Below are 24,266 nucleotides of genomic sequence, written 5' to 3' on the forward strand. Positions count from 1 at the left end.
TCTCGTGGAAACATCCAATGCACGTATAAATGAGAAGTTATGTTGGATTGTGGAAACTCAATAATTATTTCTAAAAATTTCTTCTACAATGTGAAATACATAATAAATAGAAGTAAAAGGGTTGGAACAATTATGGGTAAGAACCAGGGTGTTGGAACAAGAGATAAAGGGAGATCCAACTCTCAATGGGGAACAAATAAAATCCAATATAAATGCATAAATTGACATTCTGATTGGTTCTTGCCACTTATTTTATTGTAATATTTTTTTAATTTAATCTTTTGCTTCATGCAAATTAGAAAAGTTGTTCTTCAAATTTTGTTTTTTCCATATAGCCATTTGGCCATGTTTTTCCATAAAGTCATTTGGCCACATTTAGCAGTTCAATAAAATTTTATCCATCAGATGTACTACACAACCATTCTTGGCCAACAAAAGAAGTAAAATATAAATACTTGAACGCTTGTTTTCAGGGTTATGCAATTATCTCCACAAGAATCTCTTCTTGCATCGATGATTAATATATATTTATAAAAGAAAGAGATTCTTGCATCGATGATTAATATATATTTATAAAAGAAAGAGGTGAAGTCTAACCGTTTCATGTTTTTATATTGTATAGCCTAAATTTGATGATACAATTTTTTGGTGAGATCACTATTTTTCGTTGTATGAAATATATTCTTAAATACATAAATGGATTTAGAAAAATGCCAAACACTCACTTTATACACATTTAACCACTCAAATCTATCATTCCGTCAATTTTTGGCTGCATTTCTGAAAAAAATTCATCGAAACTTTTACCCAAGAAAGAGCAAAAGAAAAAACATAGAATGTTTTCACTTGAAAAAAAAGAAAAAAACATTATTAGAACATAGAAACTCGTTCTTCAAAACATTTCAATCTCTTAATTGAAATCATATGATCGTTAGTGGTTTACAAGTCTCAAATGATATATAATACATTTTAAAATCCAGCAATTTTCCAGTCATATATATACATGGGCATTCTAACAATGCCTGCACCTAAGAACTAAAACGACGAACAAGAGAATCTATTTTGCTTTACATGGACAAAAATGTTGCCGCTTTGTATAGAATCAATCCCTCTATAGCATGAAATCATTTTAGCCTGATCAAAATTTCTGGAGATAATTCTCAAAATGAATGAAGTAGTTTCCCTGTGTACTCCTAGGTTTCTGTTTCCTAGTTGGTCTACAATGGCAAAGAATTTCTTCTTAACTTGCTAAATAGGAGGAAAGAATTGTGATACACCAGAACTTACGATTGATCAAATCCTTATTCTGATTTCCGCGGGGTACTGATATTGACTTGCCCCAAGGAATCTTCAGTTGCATGTGGAACGCCAAAGACCCAGTCAAGTACATTTAAGTACTTTGAGCGAAAGACATCCCTTTCCTGTGCATAACAATGCATGATAACAGCTGTTGATAAACTAAACACAACAACATCCACTCTTTTTAATTTCTTTGCATGGGGTAGCAAGCCTGCATCTACAATAGCAGTGAAAAAGCTTTCGAGGGCACGAGCAAAGCAATATTGAGCTATTTCCATTCTTCGGCTCTTTTTCTCGATCAATAATGCAAGGCCAGCTGGAAACTGTCATTATCAATGTGGCTTAGCAACACTTGAAAAATAGCAGCCAAAAAGAGATACATGAAACAAACACAAGTCAACATAACTTACAGCGCCAGCAGCAAGGGTTGGAATGTCACACGACCTTACTATTTGGAATAATAAGCATGTCCATATCCTGGTATAACAAATATGGTAAAATGATTGATCGGCGACCGTCATTTTCATAGTCAGATGATTATAGAACATTTAATTTTTATATTCAAGTGAAATCTAAAGACTATCAATAATACCAGGTAGAAGACTGAAATGTTTCAAACAAATTAGAAAACAGTGAAAGCAAAGTAATATGCATCTATAAGAATTAAATATATCTGGATCTACTTCATGCACAAGAAAGACCAGACATTCTCCAAATTTGTCGAATTCAAAGCACTTGTTGAGAAAGAAACTGGAAAGAAAGTAAAGGCTCTCAGGAGCGATAACAGAGGTGAATTAAAAAATTTCTGTACAAAGGAAGGCATTCGACGGGAGTTGACAGCACCCCATAACCCCCAACACAATGGGGTGGCTGAAAGGAAGAACAGAAGTATTGTGGGAGCAGCAAACGCGATGTTGCATGACAAAAGACTACCTCTACACTTGTGGGCTGATGCATGCAACATAGCGGTCTATTTGCAGAACAGGAGTCCTCACAGGGTTCTTGGCATGAGTACACCAAAAGAAGCTTTTTCAGGGAAGAAACCATATGTGTCACACTTCAAGATCTTTGGATCATCAATTCGCTGTCCTGTTTCCAAGGAAGCAAGGAAAAAGCTAAAGCCGACCGCAGAGTTGGGCATATTTGTGGGGTACACATACACACCTCACAACTATCGTGTGTACTTGCCATCCCTCAAAATGACAGTGGTCAAAGGCATGTGAAATTTGATGAGGAGAAAGCAATGAAGTGTTCTTTTGAGAGTGAGCTTCAGTTGCAGTCTCATCAGGAGCTTTTGGATCCAAAGGAAGAACCTCAAGAAGTTGTGGGGCAACCACAAGCAGAGGTGCAGAGAGTGGAGACATCCACTCAAGCAGAGACATCCAGAGAAGGAAGGAAGCGAACCAGGGAAGTTGACAGATTATTGCAAGATGCTAGAGAGAATGTGGGAGCACCCACATCATAGCACAGGCAGAGGAGGTCACTGGATCAGTACACAGGCTATATGGGTCTGATGAGTGCGCTTGTAGAGACTGAGCCATCCTCATTCAAGGACGATGTAGAACAACTAGTATGGGTTTATGCTATGGTAGAGGAATATGATTCCATTGTCAGAAACAGTTTTTGGGAAGTGGTCCCAAGACCAGCAAACAAATCAATGGTTGCTTTGAGATGCCTTTACAAGGTAAAGCATGCAGCAGACGTAGCATAGAGAAACACAAGGCTAGATTTGTGGCCAAGGGGTTCTCTCAGGTTGAGGGAATTTACTATAAGCAGACCTTTGCTCCAATAGAAAAGTACTCATCCATCAGGTCGATTTTAGCATTGTCAGCGTAGATGGGGTAGAAGATCCACCAAATGGATGTGAAGATAGCATTCCTCAATGGAGTTATTGAGGAGGTGTATATTGAGCAGCCAGAGCGGTTTGAGACCTTTGACAGAGAGTCACATGTGTGCACACTCAAGCGAGCGTTGTATGGACTCAAGCAAGCACCCCGTGCTTGGTATACCAAGATCGATAGCTATCTCACCAGTTCGAGCTTCACCAAAAGTGAAGCAGATGCAAACCTTTTATCACATTGTGGTAGAAGGAAAAATATTGATTATTGTATTATATGTTGATGACTTGATCCTTACTGGTGATGAGCAATTGATCAAATCTTCTTGGTATACCAAGATCGATAGCTATCTCACCGGTTCGGGCTTCACCAAAAGTGAAGTAGATGCAACCCTTTTATCACATTGTGGTAGAAGGAAAAATATTGATTATTGTATTATATGTTGATGACTTGATCCTCACTGGTGATGAGCAATTGATCAAATCTTCCAAGGAGGACCTTGCAAGAGAGTTCGAGATGAAGGACATGGGTTTCATCCAATACTTCCTTGGATTGGAAGTATGGCAAGGAGATGGAGAATTGTTTGTCTCTCAGGGCAAGTATGCCAACGAGATACTTCAGAAGTTCCACATGGACAGGTGCAAAGCCATAGAGACTCCTTTAGCAGGAAACTGGAGGAAAAAGGATGCTACTTCTAGTGAAGTAGTGGAGGCTCCATTTACAGGCAACTTGTGGGTTCACTTATGTGTGTGGTGAACATGCAATTAACCAGCTTAGTCAAGCAATGGTTAAGCGAACCAAACTGTATTGAAAGGCAGCCAAGCATGTGTTGAGAGATACCTCAGAGGCACTACTTAGTTTCGTCTTTGGTATAGACGGACAGAGGGAGTCCATCAGACAGGAAGAGCACATCAGGAGGAATCTTCAATGTTGGGTCAATAGTTGTTTCTTGGTACAGCAGGAAGCGGATATTTGTGGCACTCAGCGTAGCAAAAGCAGAGTACATGGTTGCAAGTCAAGTAGCATGTGCGGCTCTCTGGATGAAAAAGATTCTTGTTGGGTTATTTGGTCAAAAGATGGATCCTACTGTGATTTACTGTGACAATCAAAGTTGTATCAAACTCTTTGAGAATCGAGTATTTCATGATCGATCCAAGCATATCAGCATCTGGTATCACCATCTACGAGATTGTGTCTAGAGGTGGATTATGTTGTTGTAGTACATTCCGACAGAGGAACAAGATGCAGATATTTTGACAAAGGCTTTGTCAAGAAGCAAATTCGAGTTCCATAGAAGCCGGATTGGGGTATCCGATAATCCCTTTCTTGTTGAGTGGGAGTGTTGAAAATGCAGCAAGAAAATCTCATTTTGACTTTGCCTTGGTCAAACTAGATTAAAATTCGAATTTCTATTTCAGCAAAAAGCTTGGAGGTAGTTAACTGAGGTGACATGGATCTTTTCACTCAGTTAACTCAGTAAATTCGAGTTGGAGACACTTGAGTTCAGTTCTACATGATTGATTGTTAATTTGCAGCAATCTATTTCTATTAAGTTGAGTTATTGTCAGTTTAACTAGTTCTAACTGTCAGAAGAACTACTAGAGGTCAAGTTGTGGATGTGGAACTTCAACCACACTGAGTGATCAATCAGCGCAAAATAATTGTTGTATGTAGAAAATTCGAGTTACCCAGTTGAGATGGAAATTCCAAGGCAGTGTACTATCAGTTGTAGCATATTCCCATGTGTACAGGTGGTGCATGCAGTCAAAGATTGACCTAAGGCTATTGCGCAATTCCTTTGTGTGAAATTCCTAAAAAATAGGGGCAATTTCCCAAGGGAACCGCACAAGGAAATAGGAGCTTGGGAAGGCTTGAAATTGGCTAAGTGTTGGTCCAAGTTCAGTCAGTCAGGCAAAGGGATAGACTATACACTTGCAGGGTGTGATCAGGCTTGAGCAAGCATTGTCTTTCTTCTCTATTCTCTGATTAATGCAAAATAGATAGTAAGGAGTTTTGAGCAGTTGCTTTCCCTTAGATAAATCTCTATGCATGTGTGATATTTCCTTTTGCATGTCTATGATTCTTGTTTTAGATGGTGAATTAACTTCCGCAGATCAGTAAAGTAGCTTCGAGTCTTGTGATTTAGTAAATTTCATGAGCAATATTGAATCTACACATTAATTTCTACATCTAGTATGAATATTAAGCCATGCAACCACACCTAAGTAAGCCTATGATTCTTCTCAAAGGGTTTCACTCTAGAGATTTTTTCAACCTCACCAAATTATTTGTGTTTGTAAACATAGATAATTGGCAAAGTTTTTCTTCAAGATATACCCCAAAGCTAAGGTGAAGCTCATTGACAAGGTCTTAGGTGAGTCTTAGTGTTATCGAGTTTATGTATTTTATCATACTAGATCATGTGTCTTCAGTCGCAGAATTTGATTGAGTCTTAAGAGTTTGTCTATGTAATTTCCCCTTCTAAGGGTTAAATTTGTAATATCTTGATGTAAAAAAAATCTTTTCATGAATGGTTCCTCATAATTGGAACATTGTTACCAAAATATTTTTGGATGCACTTAGAGGGCGGAAAAAATATGTAATCCCCTCTTATATTTTTTAATTTATTTTCTGATAAAGTAAAAGAAAATAAATTTAATTGTGTCAAAAAAATTATTTGAAAGAACTCTATCAAAAATTCGTGGGTCCAAAAGAAATAAATTTTATGGGGTCATCCATTAAGGGAAAAATCATTTTTTTGAGAAAATTCGACCCTTTGGGCCATGGTGGTTAAGTCAAGGGGATTTTTTAAGGTTAAAAGTTTAAAATATTATTTTTTGGACTAGGAAAGAAAGGTTTTATCATGGAATTCGAATTTTACCTCTAGACCGAGAAAAGAAATTCAAATTTTGACTGGGATCGAGCACTTTTTCTCCATCAACAAAGGAGATCGAATTTTTTCTCAAGAAGATCAACAGATCAAATTATTTTGACGAGGATCAAGCCATGGATCAAGTAAATAGCCGTAGTTTTCCACTTGGAGGGGTTTAATCCTCTCATTATCTATATAAGGAAGCCACTGAGCTCCTCATTGTATCATGTACTCATCAGAATTGAGCTAAGCTCTGCTAGAATATTTTTAATAAAAGTCTTTGGGTTTCAATTCAAGGCGTCTCTCTCTTGATGATTCATGGTATGTGTTGAATGGGTTTAATGCTCTAATTTTGTTCTTTAACTAAAGATTATTGTTTCATGGCCAGTGGTTGGATTATCTATTACCACAAGTATCTTGCTTTATGTATTGGGTTAGAGTAAACAAATTGAAGCTGGTAGATCTAATAGGGATCACTAAATCTCTAGTCTATTTGTGTGAATCGAACCTCTTTGAAACTAATAGTTTATCTTTTGTGTAGAGATCTTCAGATATTCAGTGCTTGGGCATGCCCCAAGTTCATGGACTTAGTGATCACATCTTGTTTGGACTTTGATCTTATCTAACAATTATTGGTGCAGGGTCTTGGCTTGGACATTAAATAAAAAATATCTCTTACTTATTTTCAAAATCTACTTGGGCTATAAATGATTTATTTTCTAATTAGAGGTAATATTTCTCTTGTAGATATTGTAATTTATTTGTAAATTATTGCTAACCCTTGTATGTTGTTTTTCTCATTTGGTAAATAATATTGTGGGGTTTTTATTTTAGAACTTTCTAGTTCTTTTGGCTTGGCTCTATTTATTTAACTTGCAGGTGCCATTAGCTCAAGGATTCAAAGACAAATCCGAAGTAAGAAGTTTGAAACCCTCACCTAGCTTAGACGGCTAGGGTTTGGGCTTAAAATCACATGAGGAGGGGTTGTTTTTCTCAAACAAGGAGAGCGTTCAGCTAGAAGAGGCTAATCTAGCCCTTTTAAAGCCTGATCTACAAGTCCCAAGTACCAGTTTTCCAACGCTAAACCTCTAAGTGGGAGCCGCTAGACCTAGAGGGCCTATTTGCTACTGTGATTGGGGTTTTTCACAAGTATTTTATCACTAGAAGATTTGTAAGCCAATTTTGTGGAGGAAATCATTTTTTTGTGGCTCATACTCATCCATTTGCTTCATCAAGGGCAGTTGAAAGGGTCTAAAGGCATTTGAGGCCTAGCCACAGGATTTGAGGGCTTGTAGCCCTAGCCGCAACCCTATTCCATCTTCTAAGGCCTAGTCGCAAGCCTAATTAGGCCTTGTTGACCTAGTCGCAACCCTAGACGGGCCTAATTCCATCTTTGCAATTTATTTTAAGGGCTAACAATTTGTTTTGCATGCCTAGAGTGATTTTTGGCAAGGATTTGTAGAGGTTTCTCATTGTATTTTTGCCATTAATCCATGAAATTTATTGTCTATTGGACTAATCTTGGTTTTCCAGGCTCATTATCCACTGAAGAGGGGTTTCAAGGGCTTAAAGCTCATTTGTTCATCATCCAAGCCCTTTAAGGCCTAGAGGGCCTTCTCTCACTTAGCCGCAAGGGTTTCTAGGGCTTCTAGCCCTAGCCGCAGTGTTAGAAACATAAATTGTATAAAATAAGATAAACATAAATAAATATAAAGAATAAATAATGAAATGATGATTATGTTAAATAGTCATTAAGTTAAGTGAAAAGGCATGTCTAAAAGACATGCCCAATCGTGAAGAAGCACCTGCCTAGTATATATGTGGGTCCTCATTGTAACATTCTACATACTTGTACATTTTTTTATATATAATAAATTATTATTAAAAAATACCTTTTGTGCATTTTTACATTAAAGACAACAAGCTATAAGTTTTGTTGCTTCAGTGGTATCATAGCCATGCCGCACAATATAACCATGCAAGTCCTTGAACGTTGTTCACCGCACAATATGTCGTCAAGTTTTCACCCTAAATTCATTGAGCAGTTTAATAAATTCAAGAAAAGCTTCAGCAATGGAAAAAATCATATGCAGAAGTTACAGCACGTCTAAAGGAAATAGATAATAAGGAAGATGTTGTCAATGAAAAACTGTCTTCTGCGATTCTGGGGCAAGAGAATGGCATTGTAGATGTCGAGAATGAAAAGTTGTTAAATTCATCTCTGCCTGGGGAAGAAGATGCTGTCAATGAAAAACTGCCATCTGTGGCTCTGGAGAAAGAGCAGGCTATTGTAGATATTGAGAAAGAAAAGCCAGAAGATTCAGTCATGCCCAAAGAAGATGTTGTCAATGAAAAACTGTCATTCATGACCCTGGAGCAAAAGCATTCTGTTGTAGATATTGACAATGAAAGGATATTAAATTTATCCTTGTTGAAAGAAGATGTCAATGAAAAACTGCCATCGGTGGCTCTTGAGAAAAAGTAGGTTGTTGGAGATACTGAGAATGAAAAGTTATTAGATTTACCCCAGCCGAAGGAAGATGATGTTGTCAATGAAAAACAGTCATCGGTGTTTCCGGTGTCTCTAGAGCAAAAGCAGGCTTTTGAAGATGTGGAGAATGTAAATGCCTTTGAGAAAACAGGCATGGTGGGTGAAGACAATTCAATTATTACTGCACCAGAGGTCGAGATTGATCAGGAAAAAAATTCTGAGATATGTGCAGCCCCTGTTTCTGATAGGAATGAAGGTGAAAGAGAGGTAAGCCATGCTTTAATAGATGGGACAGAGGAGTGTCACGACAATGACAAGAGGGAGTTAATTGAGATATGTGCAACCCCTATTTCTGATAGGAATAAAGGTGAAAGAGAGGTAAGCCATGCTTTAACAGATGGGACAGAGGAGTGTCACGACAATGACAAGAGGGAGTTAACTGTGGAGGTTCCCTCGCTGACGATATCTCATGTCATAGAAGAAAACAATTTGTCGAGATTGGAGGAGAGTTTGCCTTCAAATGAGAATGTGGATGGGAAAGAACCTCCAACAGCTGCTGAAACCAAAAGCATAGGCAAATCAGTGGAAACTGATAACACTCCAGAAGTTGGTCTTATTGTCCAAAATGAGGACCTTGTTTTCGAAAAGGAATTATTGCTTCCAACATTCAAGCAATCAGTTGAAGGAAATGAATCAACTCAAAGATGTGAAATTTTGCAAAAAACAGAGTCTGGCATGGCCAAGATGGAAGATGAGCCTAGAATTGACTCGAAGTGCGTTGCAGATGTTGATTTGGGGTAGCATCAGATGTCCTCTAGCCATGAAAATTGGTGGAGAGGCTAAAGCACATGAGATCTCCAAGACCCAGAAAAGGTTTGGGCAAATTCTAACTGGTTTGGGAGATATTAAAATAATTAATATTTTTAATGGAGTTCCTAAGTCTAAACTTAGGAAAAAATAAAATATTAACGGGTATTAATATAAAACTGGGTTAGAAGGTTCCAAAAGACATGGATCAAGCCAAATCTAATCTTAGCCGTTGATTAGAGATGTAATCTTGGTCGTTGAAGGACCAACAGGAAAAGTATAAGAGGAGGCTTGAGGATCAGTTGGAGAATACATCAGAGTGATCAGTCATTCGATTTTCTAGAGCAGGGTTTGCTAAGAAAAGTCGAATCAGTGATCAATTTGCAGCGAGGGGCAGTGAGTGCTGGATAGAGAGGTAGAGATAGTGCCGAGAGACCAATGCAGAGGTAGAGAGGCAGACACAGAAGCCAGAGCAGGCCACACAAAGGCTAGCTGAGACAGCGCAAAGGCCAGAGGGCCTACGTCATCCACGCAGAAGGCCATGGAGGTTGCGTAGTGCCTCAGAGGGCTGACACAATACTTCAGTTGTGCTGGAGAGAGTTTCGTGGGGCAGATTTTCTAAGTATCTGCTTCTAAATAGAGAGATATTACTGTCGGTTATTTTTCTTTGTCGGGTGAGCCGGTTTGGCACCTAGTTGTACTCAAAGATATACTACATAATAAATAACCCTTAGAATTGCTGCACCGGTTTTCCCAAGTTGGGTTTTTCTAGGAACGAGTTGTCCAAAAATAACGGTGTCACTTGTGTGTTTGCTATTTCTTTCAGCTGTTAATTTGTAGATGGTTGACACTATATTGTGTTTATTTCGATGTTTACATGTTTAAATAACTTGTTGGTAATTAACAAGTAGGAGAAATAAACCAGAAGAATACAGATAAAATTTCTAACGGTTAGACTCAGAAATTTCAACATGGTATCAAAGTGTGATTGCAGATCATAGGAGAGTTGAAGGCATCAACTGAAGCAGAGCATTTGTAGCAAAAAACAGTTGTCTCGAGTGACAGAAGTTGTTCCTTGCAAAAAGTGACAGAAGAAGGGTTGATGCAGAGGGACTGCGTCATCAGTCCGGGCAAGAAAGAGGCTTGCACAGAGGCTGACGAGGGCAAAAAAGGCTCACGCATAACCACGTAGAGAGCAGGAGGGTTGACGCAGTTGGCTAGGGGAGCATTTCAGCCAGTGTTGGGATTGAGCAGAGCCAGAGGCTCAGTCCTTCGGTTGTTGGGGTTTAGGAAGCTGTGGGCAATATGCGAGTGAAGCTGGTGGGGTGCTGTGGGCAGAACAGTACCTAACAAGGTAAAACCAAGGTAGAGGGAGTCGGTACTGAGGCGGATTGCTATCCAAGGAATCCGGATCAATGTTGCAGGTGCACAGGAGATCGGAGAGGTGCGACTCGATAGTGGCAGGCGGATTTCCAGGAGGGAAATCAAGACTCAGAGGGAGTTTAGCAGAGAACTTCCAAACGGGAAGTAGCGACTCAAAGGCAGTCGAAGAGAGAACTTCCAAAGGGAAGTAATGACTCGGAGGAGTCGAAAGGAAGAGCGGAGAGATGGCCATGAATGGACTGAGGGATCAGGAAAGGTTGGACGGGGCGTCCAACATTGTGGTCTAGAAGGCCAAGATCATGTCCATTCTAGATAGACATCACATCAAGGCCTTTGCCTGGAGAACAATGGCCATCCCAGTTGACCCAGCTGATAATGAGAAGTACGAGAAGGCAATGGCCAAGGCGAAATGCATCATCCTTGATGGGGTCAAGGATCATGTGGTCCAACATATTGCCGAGAAGGAGATGGAAAAGGAGATGTGGGAAACCTTGAAGACGTTGTACCAGCATACTTCCATGCAAAAGAAGATGTTACTTAAGAATCGACCGGGGTCATACAAGATGCAGAAGGGGGAGCAGATAGATCACTTACTCAGTTGGTTAAAGGAGATCCACGACCAACTGACTTCCATAGGGGCCACGCCGGATCAAGAGTTGATGGTGAGGACTGCACTAAACGATATCTCCGAGGAGTGGGAGAAATTTGTCCAGAGCATACTCGGCAGGGCGAAACTTCCAGATTGAGAAGAATTGTGGACGGCTCTTTGCCAAGAAGAGATCAAACGGCTGAGTAAGATAGGAAGTAACAGCAAAGGAGTCCAGATCAAGAAGGAAGAGGAAGAGAATGCAGCTCTGGCATCTGTGGGGAAGCAGGAGAAGAGGAAGAAAAAAGAGCTCTCCAAGGTCAAGTGCTTCAATTGTGGTGAACTAGGTCATTATGCGAACCAGTGTCCAAGGAAAAAGACTAAGAGAGAGACATCTGACTCTAAGGCAGTGCTAGCAAAGGTGGAAAAGGAGATAGAGGAGGATGATGATTGTGCCATGAGTGCTCATGTATCTCTAGAGAAGAGGCGGGGAGACATCGAGTTGTAGTCAGGAAGACTACAGGCAATGAGGGGCAAGATCCTTGAGGTACCCAAACTCTTGGATTATACCTTGCTAGGGGAGCCCCAAAGAGAGTAGCAGGACTGGTGGATGTCAGTAGAAATGGATGCGGATGAAGCGGAAGAGAGTGCTACAGTGCAGGAGTCCCCAGCAACACAGAGCTAGCAGGCTGCAGCAATGCAAGAGGCACAGAGAGGTTTGCAATGGTGCGAGAGGCAAGGAGTTGTTGCAGCAATGCAAAGGCAGTAGAGGGAGCACTTGATAGCGACAGAGAGAGCTTCAGCGTCAGGAGTGTTTCTAGCCTGACAGGCATGTCAGTAGTTGGGTGGATCAATTACTTACTTCTCAGTAACTGAGTTGCAGTGCAATATCGGTTAGCAGTAGCACGATGCAGCATGATGAGAGGTTGTTGCAGAGCAGATGCAATGTTGGGAGAAAGGACCAGCAGTAGCACGGATGCAGAGGGAGTTGTCGTACGGATGCAACAGTGGCAGTGACAAGGGCCATGGGCAGCAGCACAAGATGCAGCAGTGCAGAGGATGTTGGGCAAGGAGGCCTAGCATCAACGCAGGTACTAGTGCCATATAATTTGAGTGATGCTCAGTGTGGACTATTACTAGAGTACAGTCCTCGCTAAAAGGAAGTGTTGATTTTGGGTAGCATCGAATGTGCTCTAGCCATGAAAATGGGTGGAGAGGCTAAAGCACATGAGATCTCCAAGACTCAGAAATGGTTTGGGCAGATTATAACTAGTTAGGGAGATATTAAAATAAATAATATTTTTAATGGAGTTCCTAAGTCTAAACTTAGGAAAAATAAAATATTAATGGGTATTAATATAAAACTGGGTTAGAAGGTTCCAAAAGACATGAATCAAGCCAAATCTAATCTTAGTCGTTGATTAGAGATGTAATCTCGGTCGTTGAAGGACTAACAGGAAAAGTATAAGAGGAGGCTTGAGGGTCAGTTGGAGAATACACCAGAGTGATCAGTTTGCTAAGAAAAGTCGAATCAGTGATCAGTTTGTGTTAAAATTGGCAACTAGGGCCAAACTCCATGTGGGTCATATTATTTATGGCAGCTGATATTCTATTGGATCCCTTTCATTTAGAGGTGTAGGATTGATCTAAAGATCATCCAATTCCGATAAATATATATGAAGTTAAGAATTTATTTATGTTATGGACAAATTGTTAAGTCGGCTAGCAACTTATGTAGACTTAGAAGCCCAACAATCATGTCTATTCAACCTCTATGTTTTAGTATAAATAGAAGAGGACTTAAAGTCATTTCTACACACACTTGGATCTCTTCCTCTCTCTACTTGTCTTTAGGGTTTAGTAGGAGGAGAGATCCTAAGGAAAAGCCGGAAAAGCCAGAACTGTGGAAAAAGCCGGAACTGCCAGAAAAGTCGGAACTGTCGAAAAAGTCGGAAACGCCGGAAAAGCTAGAAATACTGGAAAAGCCGGAAAAGTCAGAAAAGCCGGAAATGTCGGAACTGTCGAAAGTGTCGGAAAAGCTGGAAGTGCTAGAAAAGTCGGAACTACCGAGAACTGCCGAAACAGTTGGAGCATCTGTCTCGAAGGAAGGCAACGTGATGTATGAGATCATGGGCAGCATAATAAGTAGCATGATGATATGAGCATGGGCAGCATAATGATGAATGAGATCATGAGCATGGGCAACTTGATGATGAATAAGACCATGGAAGATGTAGCATGATGAGCCGCATGAAGATGAGAGCAGCTCAATCATCAAGGTTCAACACGTGACAGTGCAGCAAGGTGTCACACGGTAATGTGCAGCAAATAAACGAGATGCAACACTATGATAGGTGAACGAGTCACCTTAGAGAATCAATTGAAGCAATATGTCTTCAACTGATTTCATGCTGATATCAAAAGTCAAAGTGATTGACTTCTATTGTAAATGTATTATCTCTCACTTTCTCTGCTGAACTTTGAAGAACATAAAAGAAGAATTGATCAAGGGTTTCCTGACATTGGGGTTTGTCCCTGGCTAGCGCCACATCTTGTATCCTCTTGTCTTGGTTTGTCTTTTGTGATTTATATTTATGTTTTATTTGCAGTTTACTTTATGCTGATGTGATTGCTAATGTGGAAAAGAAATTGAAATAAATTGCTCTAGCATAGAACATACCTAAAATTAACATGGTATCAGAGCTGAGGTGAAGACAATGCCCAAGCAAGAGTGAAAGAGCAATCACCAAAGACAATAGGGACAAGACAAAAGGATCAATGGGTTCCACATCTCTCTTCTAAGTTCACAAAGGGTGAAGTCGAAGTAGAACATATTATCAGAATGGCGTAGCGGAAGTTTCTGATGGCCCATCTAAAGATCACTTCATTGGGAAGTTCGGATCTAAGGGTGGAAGGAAAGGCGGATGCCTTGGTTGCAATAAGTTCGGCCATTATGCGAAGGAGTGTCCGAAGGTAATGTAGGTCATCAAGGAAATGGTCGACTCTTCAAAGAAAGCAAGGAACCCTGAATCACTTTTATGTACCTGATCGCAAGAAGAACCTGGTGTCCATCTCGGAAATGGAAGTCAAAGGTTTCAGGGTGCCACTCATCGATGGAAAGGTACGGGTTTGGAAATAGAATTTTCAAAGATGTTTTTGAGTTTAGGGTTGTATCAAATTGCAGGAAGTCCATTGCGGAGCATGTCCATTGTCACGTAGCACCGAAGGTCTGTGAGTCAGATGGTGACAGGGATGCTTGAATTCAAAAGGAGCATGAAAGTACATGTCTGAGATGTACTGAAGGAAAATCTTACAAGGGGATGATTCCCCTCATGTAGCAGGTCCACATGTCTAGAACAATCCAAGGGGTCTGAGATTGATAATCAGGAATCTCGCATATGCAGGTGGAAGAAAGCCCTCTATGGCTTGAAGCAAAACACCCCAAGCATAGTATGAGAGGATCGATAGTTGTCTGATAAAGTTGAGATTCACTAGGAGTGAAACAGATCCAAACCATCCGAAGGTTGCGGATGATAAACCTCTCATACCAGCACCTTATGAGGACGACCTACTTCTAACAGGTGCAGACCCTCTCATTTATAGAAGTAAGAGGGAGTTGGATTCCAGATGTGGAATGGTGAATTGCAAGCCTGTGACTACCTCGAGGATCTTAACTTTCAGAAGTTATATGGTAGTGATGTCAGACTAGATTTGGGAAATGCCTCTGAATCTCATAAACTCATTCGCGTTGATGTTCTTGGTGAACTTCCGTCCGGACATATGTTTTGCAGTTAGCATGGTGAGCTCATATTTGGTTGAACCTCACTAGATTGGTGCCAAGAATCTTCTGAGATGTCTTTGGGGCACAATCTCTCATGGATTGAGATACACTGCCAGAAATATGAAACTGCATGATTATTCGAATGTTGATTGGGCAGGCAGTGTGGAGGATCACTAGAGCACTTCTTAGTGTTGTTTCTCTTTGGATTCTGCTTCGATATCATGGATGAGCAGGAAGCAAAAGTCGGTTGTTATAAGCATCACTAAGACCGGATACATATCTACGAGTATGATCTCCTATGAAGCTGCCTGGTTGGGGAAGCTCTTCAAGTGAGTTGTTTATACCACTATGATTCTCTGTGACAACCAGAGGTGGGATTCGATTATTGAGGAATCCCGTATTCAACGATTTCTCCAACAGATAGACATCAAATACTACCTTATCTGGGATATGGTAAGTCTATGAGCAAGGAAGCTCCATCGCTATGAGATAATGTACAGGTCGCTACACTTTGTCTAAGCCCCGGGGGTAAGATCAAATCTGTGATTTTCCTGAACGACTTGGAGTCGTCAAGAGACCCTTGTACAAGCATCCTGCATGTTGTATACATTGAGCTCTGGGAGCTCTGGAGGCTTGTGGTTCTTATTGGAGCAACATACGACCATAGGGTGACTCACCCTCCCCTAGTGGTGCGCACTGGGACAGGATGATTCGCTCTCTTGTGGACAAGATGATTCGCTCTATTGTGGGACAAGATGATTCGCTCTCTTGTGGGACAGGATGATTTGCTCTCCTGTGGACAGGATGATTCACTCTCCTGTGAACAAGATGATTCGCTCTCATGTGGGACAAGATGATTCGCTCTCCTGTGTAGCAGGATGATTAATTCTCCTGTGAGGTCTGGATGATGTGTTCTCCATGACGATTGTGTAGCAGGATGATTAATTCTCCTATGAGGTCTGGATGATGTGTTCTCCATAACGATTGTGTAGTAGGATGATTAGTTCTCCTGTGAGGTCTGGATGATGTGTTCTCCATGACGATTGTGTAGCAGGATGATTAGTTCTCCTGTGAGGCTTGGATGATGTGTTCTCCATGGTGATTGTGTAGCAGGAAGATTAGTTCTCCTATGAGGACAGGATTGATTAAGTTCTCCAGTTGAGGCATCCTACCCATGCAGTCTGGGACTCATGGGAAGTACCTCTCATCTGATCAATGAGCAAGGAAATGAGGATAGGGACCATAGTAGTACCGATGGATGCATCGTTGTATCTACTGTACTCCCTATGCCAGGATGACCTTCATTGATCTGGGATCAATGATACTGGTCTGGGACCACTGGTGGGAGTTGTACCCCTTCATTCATATGGGATCAATGATACTGGTACGGGACCAGTGGTAGGAGTTGTACCCATTATGACACTGACTTCAGGTCGGTTGAGGACTGGTCTGGGACCAGTGGTACATACTCTGAGACTGACATCGAGTCGGTAGAGTACTGGTCTGAGACCAGTGGTAGGAGTTGTACCTACTATGACACTGACTTCGGGTCGGTTGAGGACTGGTCTAGGACCAGTGGTACATACTTTGAGACTGACTTCGAGTTAGTAGAGTACTGGTCTGGGACTAGTGGTAGGAGTTGTACCCACTATGACACTGACTTCAGGTCGGTTGAAGACTGGTCTGGGACCAATGGTACATACTCTGAGACTAACTTCGAGTCAGCAGAGTACTGGTCTAGGACCAGTGGTAGGAGTTGTACCTACTATGACACTGACTTCGGGTCGGTTGGGGACTGGTCTGGGACCAGTGGTACACACTTTGAGGCTGACTTCGGGTCAGTGGAGAATGGTATGACACATTCTTTATCAATCTTCTTCTTCATGGTTCAGTAGAGCTAAGTTGAGCAGAGCAGAGCCAGCAGAGTAGAGCAGAGCCGAGCCAGCAGAGCTGAGCAAAGCCAGCAGAGCTGAGCAAAGCCAACAGAGCTGAGCAAAGCTAGCAGAGCTGAGCAGAGCAGGGCATAGCCAGCAAAGCTAAGCAAAGCCAGCAGAGCTGAGCAGAGCCAACAGAGCTGAGCAAAGCCAGCAGAGCTGAGCTGAGCCAGCAGAGCTGAGCTGAGCCAGCAAAGCTAAGCAGAGCAGAGCAGAGCTAGCAGAGCTGAGTAGAGCTGAGCAGCGCAGTGTAGGGCATTGATAGTAGAGATAGTACAGTTGGACATATGGATCAGCGGATGGAGTTCTCCCTAGTTGAGAGGGAGTGTTAAAATTGGCAACTAGGGCCAAACTCCATGTGGGTCATATTATTTATGGTAGCTGATATTTTTATTGGATCCCTCTCATTGAGAGGTGTAGGATTGATCTAAAGATCATCCGATTCTGATAAGTATTTATGAAGTTATGAATTTATTTATGTTATGGACAAATTGTTAAGTCGGCCAACAACTTATGTAGGCTCAGAAGCCCAACAGTCATGTCTATTCAACCTCTACGTTTTAGTATAAATAGAAGAGGACTTCAAGTCATTTCTACACACACTTGGATCTCTTCCTCTCTCTACTTGTCTAAGTTTTAGTTTTAGTAGGAGGAGAGATCCCAAGGAAAAGCCGGAAAAGCTGAAACTGCTGGAAAAGCCGGAAAAGTAGGAATTGCCGGAACTGTCAGAAACACCGGAAAAGCCGGAAATACCGGAAAAGCCGTTAAAGCCGGAAAATTTGGAAATGTCGGCACTGTTGAAACTGTTGGAAAAGCCGGAACTACCGAAACAGCCGGAGCATCTGTCTCCAAAGGAAGGCAGCATGATGTATGAGATCATGAGTAGCGTAATAAGCAGCATGATGATATGAGCATGGGCAGCGTAATGATGCATGATGATATGAGCATGGGCAGCATAATGATGAATGAGATCATGAGCATGGGCAGCTTGATGATGAATAAGACCATGGAAGATGCAGCGTGATGAGCAGCATGAAGATGACAGTAGCTCAATCATCAAGGTTCAACACATGTGACAGTACAACAAGGTGTCACACGGTAATGTGCAGCAAATAGACGAGATGCAACACTATGATAGGTGAACGAGTCACCTTAGAGAATCAGTTGAAGCAATATGTCTTCAACTGATCTCATGCCGATATCAAAAGTCAAAGTGATTGACTTCTATTGTAAATGTACTATCTCTCTCACTTTCTCTGCTAAACTTTGAAGAACATAAAAGAAGAATTGATCAAGAGTTTCCCCACATTGGGGTTTGTCCCTGGCTAGCGCCACATCTTGTGTCCTCTTGTCTTGGCTTGTCTTCTGCGATTTATATTTATGTTCTATCTGCAGTTTACTTTATGCTGATGTGATTGTTAATGTGGAAAAGAAATTGAAATAAATTGCTCTAGCATAGAACATACCTAAAATTAACAGTTTGCAGCGAGGGGCAGTGAGTATTGGACAGAGAGGCAGAGACAATGCTGAGAGACTAGCGCAGAGGCAGAGAGGCAGACGCAGAAGCCAGAGCAAACCACACAGAGGCTAGCTAAGACAGCGTAGAGGCCAAAGGGCCTGTGTCATCCACACAAAAGGCAGAAGGAGTGACGCAGAAAGTCGTAGAGGCTGCGCAGTGCCTCAGAGGGCTGACATAGAGTTTTGAGGCTGACGCAGAGCTTCAATTGTGCTAGAGAGGGTTTCGTGGGGCAGCTTTTCTGAATATCTTCTTCCGAATAGAGAGGTATTATTGTCGGTTATTTTTCTTTGTCGGGTGAGCCAGTTTGGCACCCACTTGTACTCAAAGATATATTGCATAATAAAAAATCCTCAGAATTGCTGCACCGGTTTTCCCAAGTTGGGTTTTTCTGGGGACGAGTTGTCCAAAAATAACGGTGTCACTTGTGTGTTTGCTATTTCTTTCAGCTATTGATCTATAGATGGTTGAGACTGTATTGTGTTTATTTCAATGTTTATATGTTTAAATAACTTGTTGGTAATTAACAAGTAGGAGAAATAAACCAGAAGAATATAGATAAAATTTCTCACGGTTAGACTTAGAAATTTCAACAGCAAACAATAAGGTCGAGGATGCACACGACGTTAATACAAATGAACCAGAATCAAGGAATTTGCAATGTGAAGGAAAATTGCAGGAAGAAAAAGATCATGAGAAGTGGATGGAAGAAAATGAGAAACTGAGGGAAATGATGAAGGAGGTCGGGACTGAGACACCCATTACTCTCGCTAACGTTTCAAGCAACATTTTAGTTAATGCTATCGAATCTCGTAGGATGACCTAGAGAGCCAAATCAACCTAGCCGAATTCACATCTGTTACTTTCGTCATATAATCCGCCTGACAAATGGCTATACACTGACCACTATTCCGACAGGAAACCTTGTTGCCCCATCATTGTTCTGGAACGGCCATGTTAAAATGAGACGTCCATTCCGCAGTCAAGCGACGTGTTCCCTAGTCAAAGGACGCGACTGGTCGTCAACCCAGTCACCGTGGATTATATAAACTCACATAATTATAAAGTCCGTTGGGTTATATAACTATATAGGTTTATATATAAGTCATACAGTTATATAATTACAATATTTTTTAATTAATTATTAATATAATTAATTTAATGAATTCAATTAAATATATAAATATATATATAAAATAGACATAAGCCTAGTTTCAAGAGTAGACATAACCGTGGACTCAAAACATAGTTACTAGCGAATTATAGAAGCTGAGCTACTGGTGACGGTGAATTTCCATATGCTGAGATGACAACCACAAAGACAATTGCCAGCAATATAGCTTTGGGGACAAAGCTTTTGAAGGAAGGGGCAATGTTATGAACATAAATTGTATAAAATAAGATAAACATAAATAAATATAAATAATAATGAAATGATGATTATGTTAAATAGTCATTAAGTTAAGTGAAAATGCATGTCTAAAAGACATGCCCAATTGTGAAGGGACACCTGCCTAGTGTATATGTGGGTCCTCATTGTAACATTCTACATACTTGTACATTTTTTATATATAATAAATTATTATTACAGAATACCTTTTGTGTATTTTTACATTAAAAACAACTAGCTATAAGTTTTGTTACTTCACACAGCCCTAGCCATCTGCTTGTTTTATCATGTGAAATTTTTTTATGGCTAATCCATTGTGTTTCTATGTGTCTTGCACTCACATCACATTTTTTTAAGTCATTTTCCTTCATCGCTATCGTAAGAGGCTCATCTTGTCCTAGTCATGGGGTTTGGTGACCTTCTGCCTTGTTTACGAGCTAATCATTTGTGGTTGCAGGTATTCAAAAGCTAAATCATTGCCAAGTCATTTCATTTGGTGCCTCAAGCCTGCCTCAACAAGGTAAGTTTGCCATTGGAGCAAGGTCTTTATGCCTTGAGGGTTTGATTCCTCTAGTCCTCTCTCTCTCCTTGACTGTCATAAATAACCAGATCTGAAGAATAATCAAACATTCGCATAATCAAGTTGTTGATTTGGGGTAGCATCAGATGTGCTCTAGCCACGAAATTTGGTGGAGAGGTTGGGGCACATGAGATCTCCAATACCCAGAAAGGGTTTGGGTAGATTCTAAACAGATCAGGAGATATTAAAATAATTAATATTTTTAATGGAGTCCCTAAGTCTAAACTTAGGGAAAATAAAATATTAATGTGTATTAATATGAATCTGTGTTAGAGTGGTCCAAAAGACATGGATCAAGCCAGATCTAATCTTAGCCGTTGATTAGGGACTTAATCTCAGCCGTTGAGATGCCACCAGGAAAAGTATAAGAGGAGGCTTGAGGGTCACTTGGAGAATACACCAAAGTGATCAGTCATTCTATTCTCTAGAACGGGGTTTGCTAAGAGAGATAGAATTAGTGATCGGGAAAGCAGCTGAGGGGTGAGTACAGAGAAACAGAGAAGGCAGAGATTGTGCCGGGAGAGCAGCACAGCAGCTAAGGACGGTGACGCAGAGCCAAGAAGGTCTCACACAGAGCACTAGAGGGGCCAGCGCAGCTGACGCAGAGGCTCCCAGAGTTGACGCAGGGCCAGCGTGAAACAAAGAGGGGCTGACACAGTCCAGTTTGGGCAGACGCTAGGGTTGCAGAGCAGTTTTGTGCTGAGGAACTGCCGGAAGGGTTTTCCGGGGTTTCAGCCAGGAGATTTCTCTCAAACTGTGAGGTATAGCAGCTAAGGAAATTCTCTATTGGGTAGGCCAGTTTCGGCACCCATATTGTACTTTGATATTGCTTAATAAGAAAACCCTCAGATCGCTGCACCAGTTTTCCCACATTGGGTTTTTCCAGGGACATTGGTCCAAAAATAATAGTGTCATGTGGTGTGTTTGTTCTTGTTTCTTTTAGTTGCTAATCTGTAATATGTTGAGCATGGACTGGTGTTTATTTTCAGTATTTACTTTGTAGATAACTTGTTAAATAAAAATAACAAGTAGGTAGGAATAAATCAGAAAAACTACACGAAGGGTTTCTAAACTAAGTAAACTTAGAAACTTCAACGTGGTATCAGAGCGTGATGGCAGGTCACAGGAGGACTAAAAGACATTAGCTGAGCGGAGCAATAGCAGCAGAAAACAGTTGTCCCGAGGGTCAATCAATTAACACCTTCCTCGAAGGACTAAATGAGGTCTGAGGCCAGTTGACTGCTATAGGAGTGACACCGGGTCAGGAGCTTATGGTGAGGACAGCCCTGAATGTTGTCTCAGAAGATTGGGAAGCGTTTGTCCATAGTATCCTGGGCAGAGGGACTCTCCTACCTTGGGACGAGATGTGGGCAGCTCTTCGCCAGGAAGAGATCAGACGGCAGTCAAAGACAGGTAGCAGCAGCAAAGGGATCAAACTTCAGCAGCAAGAGGAGGATGTGGCCCTAGCATCTGACGAAAAGCAAGAGAAGCGGAAGAAGAAAGATCTCTCCAAGATCAAGTGCTTCCACTTTGGGGAGATGGGTCATTATGCGACCCAGTGCCCAAGGAAGAAGAGTAAGGGAGAGTCTTCCGAGACTAAGGCAACGCCAGCACGGGTAGAGAAGGATGTTTTGATAGACAGTGACTGTGCCATGAGTGCACACGCACCACTTGAGCGGAAGTGGGGAGACATCAAGTTGTAGTCAGGTGGACTACAGGCGATGAGGGGCAGCCGCAGGATCCTCGAGATACCCAGCCTCTTGGATTACATCGTGCTATAGGGTCCCCGACGAGGAGTAGCAGGACTGGCTGAGTGGGTAGAGACGAATGCGGATGGAGCGGCAGAGAGAGCTACAGTGCAGAAGTCCCGAAACAGCGCAGAGCTAGCAGGCTGCAGCAGTGCGAAAGGCACAGGAGTGTTGCACCAGTGCAAGAAGGCATAGAGAGGTGTGCAACGGTGCGAGATGCAGGGAGTTATTACAGCAGCGCAGAGGTCGGAGAGGAAGCACATGTCAGTGGCAGAGGGAGCTTCAACATTAATGGGTGTCTCTAGCCCAACAGGGAGGTCAGTTGGGAGATCGGTTAGTTACTTCTCAGTAATTGAGTTGCAGTGCAGCAGTGGGCAGCACGATGCAACATGATGAGAGGAGGTGCAGTGCAGATGCAGTGTTGGGAGGAAGGACCAGCAACAACAAGGATGCAGAGGGAGTTGTCGTACAGATGCAGCAATGACAGTGGCAGAACCATGGGCAGCAGTATAGGAGGCATTAGTGCAGAGGATGTTGGGCAGGAAGGCCTAGCATCAACACAGGTACCGATGTCAGATGATCAGAGTAATACTCAGTGAGGAGTATTGCTAAAGCACAGTCCTCGCTAAGAGAGAGTGTTGAATTGGGGTAGCATCGGATGTGCTCTAGCCACAAAATTTGGTGGAGAGGTTGGGGCACATGAGATCTCCAATACCCAGAAAGGGTTTGGGCAGATTCTAAACAGATCAAGAGATATTAAAATAATTAATATTTTTAAAGGAGTCCCTAAGTCTAAACTTAGGGAAAATAAAATATTAATGTGTTTTAATATGAATCTGTGTTAGAGTGGTCCAAAAGACATGGATCAAGCCAGATCTAATCTTAGCCATTAATTAGGGACTTAATCTCAGTCGTTGAGATGTCAACAGGAAAAGTATAAGAGGAGGCTTGAGGGTCACTTGGAGAATACACCAGAGTGATCAGTCATTCTATTCTCTAGAGCAGAGTTTGCTAAGAGAGATAGAATCAGTGATTGGAATAGCAGCTAAGGGACATTGAGTATAGAGAAACAGAGAAGGCAGAGATTGTGCCAGGAGAGCAGCGCAACAGGCAAGGAGGGTGATGCAGAGCCAAGAAGGGCTCACACAGGGCCACACAGAGGCAGCTAAGTACTGCGCAGAGCACTAGAGGGGCCAGGGCAGCTGACACAGGGCCGCTTGGGGCTAATGCAGGGCCAATGTGAGACAGAGAGGAGCTGACATAGTCCAATTTGGGCAGACGCTGGGGTTGCAGAGCAGTTTTGTGCCGAGGAACTGCCGAAAGGGTTTTCCAGGGTTTCAGCCAGGAGATTTCTCTCAAACTGTGAGATATAGCTGCTAAGGAAATTCTTTGTTGGATAGGCCAGTTTCGGCACCCAGATTGTACTCTGATATTGCTTAATAAGAAAACCCTCAGACAGTCGCACCGGTTTTCCTGCATTGGGCATTTCTGGGGACATTGGTCCAAAAATAATGGTGTCATGTGGTGTGTTTGTTCTTGTTTCGTTTAGTTGTTGATCTGTAATATGTTGAGCATGCACTGGTGTTTATTTTCAGTATTTACTTTGTAAATAACTTGTTAAAGGAAAATAACAAGTAGGTAGGAATAAATCAGAAAAAGTGCATGAAGGGTTTCTAAATTAAGTAAACTTAGAAACTTCAAGTCAAGTGTTAATCACTCTAAAGAAGCCTAAAAACATATCTAAATAAGCCTAATAACTTTAAGAAGTAACACACATTAACTAAGGCCTTAAAATAACTTGTTTTTGTAAGTTTCTCATGCAAGATTTGGGACTGATTTCATGTTGAAAGCAATCTGATCTAACTTGTTAAAGTCTGGTGCATTTTCAAAGAGATAGCATTGTGAAGCATCCTTCCATCAATGCATAGTTAGTCTTTATTGTTTACATCCTATCATTGCATTTCACTATTAGATATTTCATTGTGCTCATTTCAATGTGCTTAAAGGGCATTGCAGTCTCATTTTCTCCTAATTGCTTCAT

The 24,266-nt window shown here is 41.5% G+C and overlaps 1 protein-coding gene across 1 annotated transcript in view; it reads right to left on the minus strand.

Annotated features, from left to right (window-relative positions):
• Window positions 1-885: 885 nt before the first annotated feature.
• The window catches only part of LOC149256661 (uncharacterized), a 255,225-nt gene continuing 231,844 nt past the window's right edge, over window positions 886-24,266 (minus strand). Inside the window, exons 7-8 of the mRNA XM_089460813.1 lie at window positions 1,710-1,776; window positions 886-1,622 (exon numbers count right to left, since the gene is read on the minus strand). Of these exons, the coding sequence (XP_089316939.1) occupies window positions 1,302-1,622; window positions 1,710-1,776 (388 nt within the window). The 3' untranslated portion in view covers window positions 886-1,301. The remainder of the gene's footprint in view (window positions 1,623-1,709; window positions 1,777-24,266) is intronic.

Source organism: Pinus tabuliformis, chromosome 7 (assembly GCF_031772625.1).
Source record: "Pinus tabuliformis cultivar Carrire ecotype Pingquan chromosome 7, CPIR1, whole genome shotgun sequence".
Classification (NCBI taxonomy): domain Eukaryota; kingdom Viridiplantae; phylum Streptophyta; class Pinopsida; order Pinales; family Pinaceae; genus Pinus; species Pinus tabuliformis.